The following is a 17,075-nucleotide window of genomic DNA, read 5'->3' as shown; positions in this document are numbered from 1 at the left end:
TAAGCCTTGGCACCTAATATCTGAAGATTCTTTGGAAATGTTAAGAAAAAGTTTCATTTGTTGAGGTAAACGTGTAGACCTCAGATGCTTTTCAGTGTCTATCTCAGAACCTATATTCTTGAAAAATACCTGTAGTGGCTTAGACCAGGAGTCCATCTCTCCATATATTCTGTCTCTGAGTTCTTATTCAAAGAGATTTATATCATGTTCATATGTATTGGCCGTGAAGAAGTTTTGCAGCCCACTTGCCTGAAATCACTGCAGTCCCAAAACTTGCTTTTTAAGCACTCTCAGCTCTTGCAGCCCCAGCAGTGTGGACCATTGATTCCAAAAGCCATAGCTACCAGTCTCTGGAGCACTTGGTGGATACAGCAGCTCAGACTGGCTCCAGAGAGGCTCCAAATCAAGTGAAAACTAGCAATAGTGTTTCTAGCTTCCCAGGAATTAAAATCAGCCTTGCTATACAAACAATTGAAATCACAGATTGCAGGGACTAGAAGAAAAGACAAATAAGCATTTGACTGAAACAGTAATTTGACCATGCAGGCAATCTATTTAGTGTAATTTGGTTCTGTATTAGCAGAGGAAAAACTGTTTTGTTGGAACTTTGTGAGATTTCAAACATTAGGTGTTACTTGATTTAAGAGAAGTTGGAGGCAAACAGAGGTATTTTCTTTTAAAAATGAATGAATATAGAAAACAGTTCAAGATTGCTTTTTCCCTGTATTAAATATTGAACCAGAAAGGGTTTGGTGACTGAAATTGCAGTGTTTATATGCATTCAGGTCTGAGTTTTACCTTCATTGCATAAATCTTGAGCACAGCATGGGATCATTTAGAGTAAAAGGAATTTCATCCCTTCAGAGTGCTGTAATGTGTTTCATAACCATATTTATAAAAGTTTATTGAAAGAATCTTGTTAAAATATTTTTTTATTTTTTATTTTTTGGCACACTAGAAGCTGGAGCCTGGGAGAGAAAATACTTTACAATTACATGACAGTACTCTAGGTGGAGCACAGCATGATGCCAGTCAGATTTTCATGAGCAGGTGTTGAAAGTATTTGACAGTTCTATGGCTCCATCCCTACTGAACCTTTACCATTTCAACAAATTATTGGTGGTTTGTACCTGTTATTTTTAATGCTCTGTTCAGATTTTATGTCTCTGAGTTAAAAAGTCATCAGACATAATTTATTATCAGCAGTAAATTGAGAATGTGAAAATGGGAGGAGAAACAAATTACTAGCTGATTGCTTGTCGATCAAATGGATTTATATATGCTAAGCTCTAAGTTTTGGTCATAAAATTTATGACCACACAACAGCACAGAACTGTCTCACTTGTATGTAAATCAAACTCAGAAATAGAAAAATAGAAGAATATGATATAGTAACTATATGAACAACACGAAACATAAACGCGTTAATGTTTGGCCACTGGATGCCACTGTTGTCTTAAGTAGGTAAACGAAAAAAGTGTCTATTATGCTTTCTTAATTTTTCAAAGTATTACTAAGTTGTCCCATTTGTGATGACTTCTTCAAACACTTCACAGTTCTTTGTGAAGATGTTGATGAAAAATGTTAGGTTGAAAACTTTTTCTACAATTTTTATTTTGTGTCCTTGTATGTTCAGAAGTTTCAAAACTTGCCAGCCTTTGGCTTGAGTACTTTGTGCATTCCTTTTTATATGAAAGAGAGCTACTAATGCTGCACTCCCCATCCAATCAGGATAATTTTTGAAACTTTGAGTTTGGAGTTTGGTGTTCTGAACCTTTATTTGTCTGTTATGTATTTTTGAGCTAATTACCTTTTCCAGTTTTCATGTTCCTCAAGAATTTCCTGTTGGCTCTTTTTAGGCCTGGTGAGCATGCCAAAGTATTTGATCACTTAGAATATTGAACTTCTCTACCATTTAAAATTAGAAGATCTGATTTAGCTGCTGTGAAGTGTTCTAAAGGAGCATCTTCCAGTTTCCTTTATGAAGACAAAATTCACCTGGAGAAGGTGTTTTAATTTCTCACTGGAACAACTGGTCACACCATTCAAGTGATGGTTTGAGTATGACAAATGACCACTCTGTTAGGGTGGCTCCTTCAGTTCCCTGCGAATAAGGCTTTTAGCATCAATTTTCCACTGGTAAAGGTTTATTGCTGCTGTAATAATTTGTGGTTGAGGGCAAGCAGCAACTAATGAAGAAAATTAAGGATATTTACTTGCAACAGGAAGTAAATTGTGCAACCTTTGCTCTTCCTTGAAATCTTAATTGAAATAGTAAGTACCATGAAACATGGATAGAACAGAGACAGCAAAGGGCACTGTACCTCCTGTTATTTCCTTGAGTTCATGAAGGTAAGAGCAAATGAACAGATTAACTTTTCAGTAGGCAATACAATTGGAAAAAATTATCACCTGAGCTGTATCAAATGACACATAGAATGAAGTTGTTATGACTGCATTGTTTTCCATTTCAGTTGTAGGTATGATGATAATTTTCTCCACAGACAAACAAATATAGTACACTACAGATAAAGAACAAAAAAAGACACATTTGAAGTTAGATTCTCATTTAGTGAAAGGCTTTGTAGAGAGATAATATAGCATCCTGGTGAAGGAGTCTATCATTAAGGCCTGAGATGAGTGCACTTTTATCACTAGGACTGTCATGCAATGCCATGAGACTCAGTACTGGGAAAGCAGAGGGCAAAGCCCACATTTTGGCTAAAATAAGGAAAATATTAAGATATTTTTATATTAGCTTAATATTTTCAAGTCAGAATTTAATTGGAATGTACTTTATTCCAAACAACTGTGAAGGGAAAGGAACTTAAAAAATATGGAAATAGGTTTGTTTGTTTTTTGTCTTCTCCCCAACATTGACATTAAATAGTTAAATTATTTAGAAAGTTCTTGCTCTTATTATTGCAATTGCAACAGGCATGCTTGGCATTAGAATTTTATTACAAGTGTCCTGGTTGCATTGTGTAGGACAGATCTAGACCTCTTTGCAGATTTTTTTTATAAATAATATATGCAATCAAGTTGGATTTTTCGCTTTTCAAAGTTACTAATGGTGTTTTTCCCTCTCTGTCACAGACAGCTGATGAAAAAAAATCTAGACTGAAAGAAAATAGAAGTGATACTTTATTTTGGTGTGGTTTGTCTTTTGGGGTTTATTTAAATTACTACTAATTGACTTTACTTGTGCCTCTGTTTTTAGGAAAATGAATTTGAAATCTTCAAGTCAGATCCCAATTTACGGCCTTAAATTTGTAGCAGTTTTGATGCATCAGAAGCAAATACTCAACAACTCAGAAATTTTCTCTAGAATTCTGCTGTAGCATTGGTTTTTGCCAATGATACCTATAAGGCAAATTGATGTTTTTGTTCAGGACTCAAAAGGAGTTTTGGACTGGCAAAACTTTAGTTTAGATTAAGCATTAGTTTAGATACCAAGAACAGTCTGGAGAAGCGTAGCAGTGAGAAGATACTATTATCTTTCAAGAATACTTTGAAAAATAACAATTCACAGCCTTCGAAGTGTCTGTGCACACAGCAATGGTGTGCATCTCAAGCAATGGTTCAGAGTGATTTTCCTTTAGTACCGCATAGTGTATTATATTCATGTCCCAATGAGGACACTGAAACTATTACCCAGAAGTCTTGTATTTTGCTCTGTTCTGAATTCTTCCTCATAGTTCCAGTCTGCTGAAAAGGGAAGAATGGAGAAGATAATTACCCAATTCCCCCAAAACAGGAAAAAATTTCAAATCTGTAGAAAAGAGATTGCTCAAGGATGCTGTAGATTATGGCTGAGAATGGGGACTGGTGCATAACAGGGTTAAATTAATTTTTTGAGGAACAGGTATATCTTCAGATAAGAAGCTGTTATTTGAAATATGCTGCATCTTCATTGCACACAGGAAATAACCACATTAAAATGGAGTTGGTCTGACCAGGCATATTTTTACTGGGTATCTCAGTTAAGACATATTTTGAATTCTTACATTTTTTGTGAAAATTGTACTAATAAATAGATATGAATGTTCTGAATTTATGTCCCATATGAGCAGGTGAATGCTGTCATATAATGACATTCCTATTTGTCATATTAGATGTTGATGAGTTTTCTAGGAAATAGTTTATCAACTGTGCTTAGTACTATTATTTTTTTATCTTTTAGAAGGCTTACCGGGAGGAGCAGCTTATTTACAGACTAATGAAGCAATCTCAGAATGAGCGCAGGATTGCTGCTCAGCTCATGCATGTTCGGCATGAAAAAGAGGTGCTAAGGCAAAACAGAATTTTCAGGGAAAAGCAATATGAAGAAAGACGACAGAAGGAGTTCCTGGAAGCTCTTGACAGAGAAGCGGTAAAAGACTGAGCTCTGGGTTGCTGTAGGAGTGCTAGAATACCTTCATGTTACAAAATGGAGTTTGTGCTGTCAACTGTTAGATTTCAGGACTTTTCTATAGGGACATGATGATTTAGTGATAAATACCTTATTTTATCTTTGTTCAGAGTCACAGCTATAAGCAATAAGGATATAACTGTAACTGTGGGACTGAGTGAATTTTGTACTGTGCTAAAAATGTAGGGGAATTTTGCAGGGAGAAAGAACAGCTAATCTACCTGATCTAGTGGAAGGTTTGCCTGCCCATGGCAGGGGGTTTCAGCTAGGTAGCCTTTAACGGTCCCTTCCAACCCAAACCATTCTATTATTCCAGGATCCTGTAATAAGGGATAAAGCTGAGCAACTGAAAGTCTGATTTTGATCTTTTCTTCCGTACTGATTTTAACTTTGTAGGAAAACATCTCTTTGTCCTGAGTTTAAAAGGCACAGTCTCACAGATGAAACATGACAATAGCCTAAGGTCCTGTTTCAGGAATCATGTTCTAATTTCATTTAGATATGATCTTTTAAAGGCATCAAGATCTGTTTTTGACAAATGCTGGAGTAGTTTCACTCATGAGCGCTAATTTCTGCTTTGAAGCTTTAAGTTGATTAAAAGGACTTACAATTCTGTGGAAAACTGCCAAGTACTATGCTCATAGTAGGCCATAATGTAGTATTAGAAATTTTATTTTTCTCCTGTCAAAAATGATCAGCAATTCCAAATCCTCTAACACAGCTGGAGTCCTGTGTAATCAGTAGCTATAGCTATTGATTACATCATCTCTTTAAGTATACTTTCAGCCACCATCACAGGAGGTGGTGATGAGGCACACTACTGCAGGAACTACTGATAATTTTCTGCTGTAACCATAAATCTTTCAAAGATTGAACAACATCAATAATATGAAATTATTTGAAGATCAGAATCTAGTAAGATAAATTACATGTTCTAAACAGGTTGTTACACTGAAAGCTGCAATTTCACTGCCCTCAAGGACTGAATATGTCTTCATCTGTTTGTCATAAAAGAAGTAATCGGTTTCTCCTTTATTTTGTTCTATTTTAGAAAGCAAACAAATGGGAATTTATAGAGTGAATAAAAATGTTTAGATTTGTTTATGCATTAGTCTGCCTGCTGGCTATGCAGCTCTGGTGAGGATTGAGCTGGTTTTGTTTCTTAAGTTAAATAAACAAGTTCATTTTAATTTTCAGCACTGTGTACCTCTGCACTTTTGTTTTCAATGCAGTCTCAAATTTACTCCTTAAAAACAATTCTAGGCTCTTGCAAAACAAGAAACTATTGATAATGAAGAACAAATAACCAGAGAAAGAGAACACCATATGAAAATTGCTGCTGAAAGAGCTCAGGCACGCTATAAAAAGCATTATTCTATATGTTGGGAAATGATAGACCAAATCATTGATCTGTCAACAAAAATAGGAGAATATCGTCAGCTGACGAACAAGTGAGTACGGAGATGCTAGGTAAAAATAACAGCTGTTAGGCTGCATTATTCAGACTGGTTTAAGCATTACAGCAAATGATGTAGTTCCTCAGATATTTTACATGGCAGCTGCAATTTGCTTGTATGTGAGAATGGTAACATTATTTTCATGTGAGGATTCACTGGTGTGTAATACAGGGGAAACTAATTAGCATAATTTCTTGGAAACTCAACTAACTTGAATTCTTAGGACACCAAAATCCACTGGTGCCACAGTTTGTGGAACTGCTGATTTCCTTTCTTATTAACAACTTCCTTAGTTAAAAGTTAAAAATTGAATGGTGCTCATCTCATCCTGATTTGATTCACTAGGCGAATGCTTCCTCAGAGTAATACAAACAGGATGAATTTCCCAAGATATATAAACTGCCTGGACTGTCCAAAGCACAGCAACTGAGCCCAAATTCTTCTGAGTCCTCCATGCTGTGATTCCCTCTTCTGACATGCCCCAGTTGCACAGGGTTTCTGAGAAGGTCCTCCAAAGGCAGTAATCTCCAAGTGCCTGTGCTGTAGAAATGTTTTAAAAATGGAGTGGGGCTTCATTGCCATGGTTCTGTTGGTGTTCATTGATTTGACTGTGGGTTTAGACTTACAGTATTAGAAAGTATGCCAAAATCTTACTGCTTTTTAATGTAATTGTATGTTAAAAGAGTAACCATATGAAATACACATTATTATATTTAATGGAAATTATATGAATTTGCTTATTTAGTATGTGATAAAATAGCCAGCCTAGGCACACAGTTTTGTGAAATTACTAACTAAAGTAAAAATTTAATTCATATAATTTTGAAATAATTCTGATTTTAAGGAAAAAATATTCCATAGATTTTTGGCAAGAGTCAGCTTTACACGACAAAAGGAAAGAATATTTTGGTTCAGGGAAAAGTAGTGATAGCATAATAGTTGCTATACAGCTCTGCCAGCCAAATACTGTGTGATGACACATTTATGAAAACACTGAAGCCTATGAGTGTCTACAGCTGTCATAAAAGCAAACAAATACAAAAGGCTGTAATAATTACAGGATGCATTATAAACTATTACTAGTTTGGCATATGCTTGTTTCACGATTAGGATTCTTATAAATTTGGATACATTGTCAAATATCCAATGCTCTAATTTTTGGTTTAAAACTCTTTTTTTTTCTTCTTTGTTCTTTTTTCTGCAGCCGTGTTCCACTAAAACTGTTGCTGGATTGGAAGGAACTTTTTCTAAATGGAAAACCAATATATGAGCAAGCCTCAATTCAACCTTTGCCAGATGAACCTAGCCCAGAACAACTTGTAGAGCTGAATAAAATGAGTCTGTTAGATGAGAAAGATTATGGTGAATACAAGGTACACCAAACTGATAAGGCATAATGGAAGATAATACACCTTGCTTTTTCACAATCATAAACTTTATGTTGTGGTCTTGCATTTTGTTCTGTTACTGGTTTCTAGTGTCAAACTTAGACAAGCATTTTATTTTAATTGCTTGATGTTTTATTTGAAAACTGTATTTGATGCTAGTAGCAGTTACAATTCCATTCTTATATATAATCTTGATTATATTTCTTGAGTTGTAGGACCAGCATGTTTATTGCAATACAAATGAATTTTCAGCTAACTGGATTTTAATGGTATAATTAATATTACCAGATTGGAAAATGCAGAAGTAACCAGTAAAAGCAGTAAAATTAAATACAGGACATGTTACAAAATCTGAACTTTTAATATCTGCAATTTAGAGTGACAGCTCTGTAACAAGATTTATTGGTTTGAATGAACTGTTTGTTTTAATATAGTAATGTTTTGAAATTATTAAAAATGGCTGACATTTTTCTTAATCTTCTGTTAGAATACAAGTAAATACTTTTCAGGGTGTATTAGCTTCATCAACTTTTCAATACATCAATATTATTTCAAAATTGAAAGATTAAGGATTGATGTTTTCCTGTTAAAATGTATTGTACAGTTTTTTCATGATTATATTCATTAAATCCTGCTACATATTTAGACTTTTCAAATAACCTGGTGAGTAGAAAGTGACAAAATCATGGCAAATACCTAGTCTTTGTCTTGCTGGGGATTTATAACTACAATACATATTTGTTTTTTATCCACATCCTGAGCCACTTCATACATATTTCTTTTGCAGTAAGTATAGATGTTCATTATGAGTTTCTGTAATGAATGCCTGAAAGCTCAATTTACTGTAGGTTCATTTTTAACGTATGGTTTTCTGATTTTTCTCTTTATAAGGTCCTGATTTACAGCATACCAACTCATGTATGAATTTTGTGATTGTTTTCTTAGGTGAAAAAGGGGCTATACACAAAGTAAACAAGGAGGATATAAGAGACAGGCAGGAAACAGAGGAGAGCACTAGTGAAAAATTAAACTTTTCAGTCTTATTTTTGTTTACATTATGAAGTCTCAGTAGTCTTCTCTAACTTTAACATCACTGAATATCACAAAAATTTATTGACACATTTAAAGTCTCTTCTTTCCTGCCAGGCTGTTTCAAATTATTTCATAATTAATTTATTCCCAGATGTTGTTAGTCTTATGACTTTCTGAATCATTGTTCATCAAAAACTGTCATCATATGACATGTGAAATTGTTGGCACCAATTTATAATTACGTCTTCTAAAAGCCTAAGTGAACAGCTAACTCTTTCAAGGTCTTGCTTCTAGATAACAAATTTGCTGGTAGGTCATTCTGCCAATGTTTATGCTGATCTTCCTAATGCTTGTGAAAAAAGCCCAGGACAGGCAGTTTGGCATCTCTCAAGAACACCTGGCTTTCCTTAGGCATACCAGCTGAAAGTGTCAAATATGTTTGATAAAATACAAGAAAATGCAATGCCATCAGTCCATTGCGCATTACGTATTATGTTTCATTTTGACAATATTTTTTGAAGCTACCATGTTGTAAGTTGTGGCTAATCACTTAATAAATTAGTACAATAACCAAAAACCAAGCATAACATTAGGTACCGCTCAAATAATTTCTCATTTCATTCAGAAGTATTCAACCAGGAGTTACGTAACTCCCACCTGGGTGCCTGATAACTTGTTTCTGATGGGTAAATTATTTTACCTCATGACAGATACAATCGAGAAATCTCCTAGTTAAAAGGGCAAGAGAACTGAAGAATGGGGGAACCCATTCCACTTGGAATGGATTTTTCCTAGAGGTCTAATAGAATTTAAAGCAACTGATCCATCTCTACCTATATGTTTAAATAAAAATTATTCAGATAGTGCAAGTATTTGGGGTGTTTTAGGATGTCTTTTCAATTACACATGAGAAATACGTTTTCTGGAGATAATAGAGAGGGGATATTGTGCGACTCAAAAATATTTATTTGTTTTTATCAATAAAATATTAATGACTTCTAATTTTAAGTTATATTTATTTTAGACTGATAATTAAATTGTGTTTATCTAATAGACGTGTATTCAAAGTCAACATTGATCATTCTACAGTTAGAATGTATGCTATGACAATACATGATTCATATAGTAAATTCAGAGGAAGAGGGTGCATATTCAACCCTGAACATGTGTTCAAAACCTAACTAAAACTTCAGCACTGTTCGCTTCTGCTGATGGTGATGAAATATTTAATTTATAGAATGACACAATGGTTTGGATTAAAGGTTTGTGAAGGTCATTTGCTTAAAGCAGGGCCAACTTCTGAGTCAGGTAAGGTTGCTTAGCATCATTTGGTCAACTCTCAAATATTCTGAGGATGGAGATTCCACAGACTCTCTGTGAAATCTTTTCCCATGCTTTATTAGTCTCATTGTGAACCAGTTTTTTCTTCCTTTTTTCCTGCTTGGAATGTTCCTTGCTGAAACATTTGACTTTGCCTTCAATGCTTTGTTGTGCACCCAAAATGAAGTGGCAAACTAGAACCTAATTTGAAATATTGTTAGTCTACATATTTGCCAAACAGCTGTTTAATATCCTCCAACCAAATAAATGTTAATACAGGGATAGTATTATTCTGCATACTAAAATGTCTTTTAGCTGCTCCCAGCTTAGGGACATCAGGACTTTACCAGTGCTGTAAGATGCAAAACTGGTACAGTAAAAGTACAATTCTGTGTTCCAGTCTTTGGACTACTTTCTTTTATACTTCCAGTGTGATTGTCAGTAAAATGATCTTTACTAGTAAAACCTAGTAAATCATACCACTGATAAATTTCTTTTGATCTCAGGGTAGATGAACTGGTATTTCCTTCACTTAATGATGTTTGAATTGGTTTGAGTTGTTTGCTTTGGTTTGATTTTTTTCCTCTCTATTGAATGTATGCTAGGCAAATACATATATTTGAAATCTTTGTTCATGAAATTTTCAGAGATTTAAAAGTGATACAGGGCTATGATGTTGCCCAATTTTAGAATGCAGAATATTAGGATGGGGGATCTCTAATACAGAAATCTGCTACTGATTAATTCTATAATATTGGTGAAATTATTTTTCATGTTTATGGAATGGAAAAAATTATTATCGGAATATGTATTAAATTTGTACAGCAAAGTTCTGGTAGCTGAGGGCTGCAGGGATGGCTTCTCTGAGAATCTGCTGGAAGCTTCCCCCATGCCTGAGTCAGTGCCATCACTGACTCCAAGATAGACCCATCACTGGCCCAGGCTGAGCCAACAAGGGACAGCAGTGACACCTCTGTGATAACATATTTAAGAAGAAACAAGAGGTTTGGTACAGATGTCAGGGAAGAGAGGAGAGAGAAGGTGTGAGAAGAACAACTCTACAGACACTGAGGTCAGTGGTGAATGATGCGCCATGCATTGTTGTAGAGATTCTCCTGCAACCCATGGAAGCTCATGGTGATGCAGAAATGCATCTGCAGCCCCTGGAGGACCCCACACTGGAGTACATGGATGTGCCCTGAAGGAGGCTGTGACTCAATGGGAAGTCTGTCCTGGGGAAGGCTTCTGGCAGGACCTGAGGCCCGTGGAGAGAGGAGCCCACGCTGGAGTAGGTTTGGAGGCAGGACTTGTGACCCCCATGGGGGACCCATGTTGGAACAGCCTGTTCATGAAGGACTGTACCCCATGGAGGGGACCCACCTAGAGCCATTTGTGACCTGTAGCCCATGAGAAGGACTCAGGTTGGATATATTGGTGGAGGACCAGCTCCTCTGGGAAGGACCGCATGCTTGAGCAGGTGAAGGTTCCACTCTCCGAGGAGAAAGCAGCAGCAGAAGGAACATGATGAATTGACCATAATCTCCATTCCCTGTTTTCCTGCTCTGCTGGGCAGGAGGAGCTATGGAATTTGGAATAAAGTTTAGCCTGGGAAGGAGGCTGGTCTGGGGGAATGGTGTTTGTAGGATTTGTGCTCACTATCCTGCTCTGATTTTGATTCATACATTTCCCCAAGTTGAGTCTATTTTGCCCATAATGGTAACTGGTGAGTGATCTATTCCTGTCCTTAACTCATGTACTTTTGACTATATTTTCTCAATGGGATCCATCCAGATGCAAACAAAAGCAGATCACAAAAATCTATGAAAACCATGTGCTTGTCTCTCAACTTGTTATTAGTGAATATCAATGAATGTTTAATGATTATGACAAAATCATAGGTTTTAAAGAGGTTCTATTCTAAAAACTATGTTATTATTTAGTACTATTCAAATTTCAGTATTTTATTATTATGTATGTGAATAAATACATATATTTAGAAAGATGGAAGACAAGATATATTGAGATTTGCTAATTTGTCATTTATGCAGAGAATGACAGGGGAATGGAGCCCAACTGAAGAGAACAGTGAAAACAAACCTCCTCTTAATAATAACATATTGGGTCATGTGCTTCGTAGACTGATGGAGATGTTCTATCCTCCAAAACCCAAATCTTCACCTGAATTTCCTTCATTTCCTGTCAAGGGATGTATTTTGGGAAAATTATTTAGTGGAAAAACTACCTGTGCAAAGTTTATTGAAAAAGGTAGAGGTTGTTTGTTTGTTTACCTAAAATTCTTTAAAATTTTTGAGTTAAAATCCTGCGCTTACAATGAAAATTGTTTGAGCAAATCCTTGCATTAATAATTCTAGAACCGCAGATGTGTATGTATATTGCCAGAGTTGGTTGCATGTCATTCCTTTGTTATATTCCAAAATAAACTTAGAAACACTGGGACTTGAAAGTAATATTAATATTATTGTAACATTAATACTTCTTCAGTGAGAATTTGAAAATGCTTTTGGTAAAATTTTTTGTAGATTCTTGTTTTAGAAGAGACTAGCAAGATAGCTATGTTATTGTTGATACGTTTTGAAGTAGTTTCAGAGAAGAAAGAATGACAACAACTTACATTAGAAGCCCAAATTAAATAATTAATTTAACTGCTTGTAATAATTTCTCTGTATGTATACTCAACTCAAATTGTAGCTATCTAATATTTTTGTGTATTAGTTTGTAATATTCAGGTACTATCTGTTGGTACTCTGGTTCAGGAGGCCATTGAAGCTTTTCTTAAAAATGAAATGAAAAGTGAACACAGCATGATTTCACAGGAATCAGAGAGTTCTGGAGAAAAAAATGAGGTAAGCATGTTCCCTAGTTTTGGTCTTGGTTCTAACAGGTAGATGGGAATGAAACATGTAAGGAAAAGAGCATGTTTTGGTTTTTTTACTCTATTTCAAACTTAATTCCAAGTTTTGACAGGTAAGACTGGAAGAGTCAGCTTGAATTTACAGGCTGGTTTTTTCTGTAAGATGGAATTATCATTCTAATCCATTTCCTGTCATATTTGATACATGGCCCAGGAGAACTTACCAAATTCACCACCAAATCTTCTAGAGGAGCTCCAAACAGAAACCATCACAGGTAAATATTTCCTTCCTGTGTGTCTCAGGGCCTTGGGATACCTCAGTCTCTTGTGTGTCCCAGCAAACATTTTCCCCAGCCTTTTGTGGAGATACCTGTTAAAAGCCTTCTTGTTGCCCCACTGCCTAGACATAAGACAAGGCCTTTTCTCCATGAGAATGGCCAAGTACTGAAACAAATTTTCTGGTGAGGTAGTGTAGTCTCCATCTTTGTAGATTTTCTAGATCATATGGGGTAAATAACTAAGAAACCTGGTCTGACCTTATAACTGATGCCACTTCGAGCACAAAGTTGTACTGGAACTAGATGACATCCAGAAGTTGCTTCCAACCTGAATTACTCAGTGCTTCTATGATTCTAACAATTTTATGTACCTTCTGTATTGATTTGTTCAAAGAATAACAAGCCATGTACTTTTATTCTTTATCTATAATAACGAATTCTATAGTAATAGCATCATCGAACTTTATTTTAGAACCTATTTTAGACAATTGTCCTGTTGAAAAGGATCCATCCCAGGAAGAATTTGAATTGGATAACAGTCAGGATGGCCTATCGAAGGTTAGTAGTCCAATTTTAGTTTCTACTTTATAAAAAGATATTAATTAAAATGGTTAAGTGAATTAAATGGTGACACCTTTTCATCATTCTGAATTGCTGACATCAATTCAAGTATTTTCTGAAATATTAGAAGAACTTATTGTGAAAATCTGTACTTCTATATGTTGTTTTTAGTAGTACATCATGTTAAAATTCTATATTTTCATGTGAAATCTCACATTTACGTAAGATATGGTATTTTCTATTACATTTCTGAGTTATCAAAAATGTATTTCTGCTTGCTGCTGCCAAACAGATAATTCATCCCATGACAAGGTTTCTTTTCTTTATGTTAAAAATGCTTAATTCTACAGTGAGTTCTTTGGCTTACTGGTCACTGAAAATTACTTCCAAAGCTAAGATATAAAATAATCCATGTAAAATTAAAGAATTTATGTGCTGCTGTATGAAATTATCAGTGGTAGTGGAAACCAGAATAAGCTGAGAACCAGAACACTTAATTTTTAATTTCTCAGCCTTTATATCCTTGCTTTCTCTACCTTGTTTTTTTTCAGTATTTTTATGAGTCTAATCACAGAAATCAGCTGGAGATTTTGAATAAACTAGGCATTTTTTACAATTAAAGGTATTCACTTTAATAGACCCCCCCCCAACTACTGAATATTGATAAATAACAGTCACCACCCCCAATATAAATATTGATATAAGATATGGAGTCATACACTTTTCAACTACTCTTTTCAATGACTGTTATGGACATTCTGAGCATACTTTGCACTCTTCCACAGCTATCTGTACGTGCCCAGCTTGGTGCTGCATCACAGAAATGGCTGAAGAGCGGAAAAAGTGTTCCCGATGAATTACTAATTGACATCCTGTTGGAAGCCATTCTGTATGAATTTGTATAGCTACTTGGTTTTATCTACTCTTGTCTGACAGAAAATCGTCTCAACTACCTTGAGGCGCAGTTAGCACTGTAGTTAAGTTCCTACATGGATATTATTTAAGTTGTAGTATTCCCATTAGTGTACTGTACATTATAAAACAGAATTCCCTATTTATTACTTTAGCAAAAACTTTATTTGAGCATTTATACCTCTGAGCAGATATAAACCTATACAGTGGTTTTGAAAACTTTATTTATCAAGACAGCAAAAAGTGTTTTGTTTCTGATGTTTTCACTTTAAGTTGACTCACTGTTATTTTTTTTCTGATTTAAAATCCGTTACTTTACAGTTTAATAATATCTGTCATATTCTGTATTCATCAGGAAATTTAATATAGTGTATTAAGAATGAATGATGGCTAGAGCAAGCTGTTCTTTCAGTTTTACTAATATGCTATCATTTCACTGTGTAATTCTGGTTCTTCACTTCCTTTTAGCAAAATACCACCAGAGAAGGGGTGGATTGTGGAAGGGTTTCCAATGACAATTAACCAGGCAAAGCTATTTGAAAAATCCTATACAGGGATTGATGTAGAAGCAAAAGATCCAATTTCTGAAAAGCTGTCCCTTGCTATAGATCCCAGAGCTCCTAACAAGCCTCCTCCTACCTCACCTGCATTTGATGTTTCTATATTATTGGATATTTCAGACAGTCTGGTACTGAAACGTGCAGCTAATGTGAAGTGTAAGTTATCAACTACTATTAACAAAGTAAAATGACAAGCAGATATTTGTAAGTCATAATTATTAATTCAAAATAGCACTACTGGACAATTTCTCTATATCTCACAGTATCACTTTCATTAATTGTGCCTTGAATGCTTCCAGATTATTTTAGATAATTCTGTTTGTTTCAGTCAAAGGCAAAGCAGAAGTGTGCAAGTGCATGTGTATATGCTTTTTTTATTTATAGTCTCTTTTGTATTTGAACTCTCACTGCAGCTGAGATAGCACAGTGGGTGGTGTTACAAGTCACATAAAACAGCAGGTAGAAAAAAGACAAATTATAACAGGTACAGATTATGATGCATTACAAATGAGTGTCTGTAAATAGCATTTTTCTTCAGGAGACACACTTAGAAAGGGAAAAAAGAAATTATAAACAGAGGGATGTGCCAATGGTCATTCCCTGACACTGCCAGAATAAATTCCCTATTGATTACTGCCTTTGTCTTGTCTTCAGTTAGTCAATGAATGATCAGAAATCAAAGTAAATTCTGGCCAACCAAGGGAAAGGCATCAAAGGCTTTTTGAGAACTGTTTTATTTCCAGACCACACATTTTAAAACGTTGATGAAACAGAAGTTTTTTTAATGAGTATGTTGTGTATTATCCAAATTATGAGGAGATTCTTCTTTGTTGTTTTCATTGCAGTGCACAGATAGCAAATAGCCTGAGTTAAAGCACCATTTACATTTATCTTTTATGTATAGGTAGGAGTGAGGATGGGACAAAATCTTTAGAGCTTTTACTAAAAATCTGGTGAGGATAAATGTATAGACACTTGAATCTTGCTAATTTTAAGACCTTGTGCTGCCAAAACACTTGGAACATGTGGTTATATTTAATATAATCTCAGAAATACAAATAGAAGATATTTCATAAGATGTTAATGTGATGATAGAAAGAGTCTAAAGAACAATTAAAAAAACCCTAAAAATTACTTGAAAATGGCATATTTCTCATGAGTTAAAGGCTTTTTAAATTTAGAAATACTCAGAAAGAGAAAATGCCTTGTCTTTTCATAACGTGTAATATCTGCTCATTGTGAAAAATAGATACTTTGGATGAAATTGGAAAAATACCTTCTAACTGGTAGAGTAGATAAACCTGAAATAGTCTGCCTACAGGAATGCTCCATCTCTTCAACTGCAGGTTTTTATGGCTGAAAAGCATCCATTAGGAAGTGTTAGTGCTGTAATTGGCTATGCACTTAAAAAGAGGAAGAGGCAGGACAGTGTCTTAGGTCCTTTATGGCTTAATTTTATATTTCTGTCATGTTCTCTGACTTTTACTTTCTTTTAAGAAGTCTGGTACTCAACTTTTAAGTGAAAAAGTGTAAGACCAAAGAACACCAAATTTGTTCTTGTAATGATTATCTTAGTTTGGGTTAATAACTGTCTGAATAATTGCCTTTTTTAATATATGCTTATATATGTGGTTTTACACACAGTACATAAAAGAAAGTCATCTCAGGCTGAATGGAGCAGCAGTCAAAATCCAGACACTGAAATTGTTGAAGAGAAGATTGATTTGGCCAGGGAGCAGATTCTACATAGGTAAGTTACACGAAATACAAAAAAATTGCTTCAGGCAGATGTTAAGGCATGTAACTGATCTGAATCTCGTAAGTGATCCAGGACAATACTGACATGCTTAATGTTAAGAACTTACTTAGACGTTTCTATAATGTGGAGCCTAAAGGGTATTTTCATTTTCTGCACAATATGAATCTTCCTGGAAAACAAGGATTCTTGTGTTTTGACTTTCCAGGGTATTGTTCCAAGGAGAATTTAGTTCTCGGGTATATATTGTATGAACTATGTGTATACATTCCGTATATATGTGTGTATCTGTGTGTGCCCTTATATCTGAGGTCTCTCACATATGTGACTGCTCTTGAGTGACATACACTTGATTTGAGTTAGAGATTTTGTAAAATGCTATCTTCCATTTCTACATTTACAAAAACCACTTAATTTTCTAATTTTAATTGAATCACTAGATGTTTAACTTTACACGAAGAGCAAAATCAAAAACAGTTCTATCTTCTGAATATTTGATACTTTTAACTGTTTCAGACGTATTACTAT

The 17,075-nt window shown here is 35.0% G+C and overlaps 1 protein-coding gene across 7 annotated transcripts in view; it reads left to right on the top strand.

Moving 5' to 3' along the window:
- SPEF2 (sperm flagellar and cilia associated 2) overlaps positions 1 to 17,075 on the top strand; it is a 72,533-nt gene that overhangs the window by 13,433 nt on the left and 42,025 nt on the right. For all 7 annotated transcript variants that reach the window (XM_086867659.1, XM_086867660.1, XM_086867661.1 and 4 more), the window contains 10 exons: positions 4,184 to 4,372; positions 5,675 to 5,862; positions 7,073 to 7,241; positions 11,657 to 11,873; positions 12,342 to 12,472; positions 12,695 to 12,755; positions 13,231 to 13,316; positions 14,105 to 14,208; positions 14,700 to 14,947; positions 16,436 to 16,541. In XM_086867659.1, coding sequence (XP_086723785.1) covers positions 4,184 to 4,372; positions 5,675 to 5,862; positions 7,073 to 7,241; positions 11,657 to 11,873; positions 12,342 to 12,472; positions 12,695 to 12,755; positions 13,231 to 13,316; positions 14,105 to 14,208; positions 14,700 to 14,947; positions 16,436 to 16,541 — 1,499 coding nt within the window. The remainder of the gene's footprint in view (positions 1 to 4,183; positions 4,373 to 5,674; positions 5,863 to 7,072; positions 7,242 to 11,656; positions 11,874 to 12,341; positions 12,473 to 12,694; positions 12,756 to 13,230; positions 13,317 to 14,104; positions 14,209 to 14,699; positions 14,948 to 16,435; positions 16,542 to 17,075) is intronic.

This window comes from Cyanistes caeruleus, chromosome Z (assembly GCF_971803275.1).
Source record: "Cyanistes caeruleus chromosome Z, bCyaCae1.hap1.1, whole genome shotgun sequence".
Classification (NCBI taxonomy): Eukaryota; Metazoa; Chordata; class Aves; order Passeriformes; family Paridae; genus Cyanistes; species Cyanistes caeruleus.
This window is presented reverse-complemented; position numbering and strand designations above follow the sequence as displayed.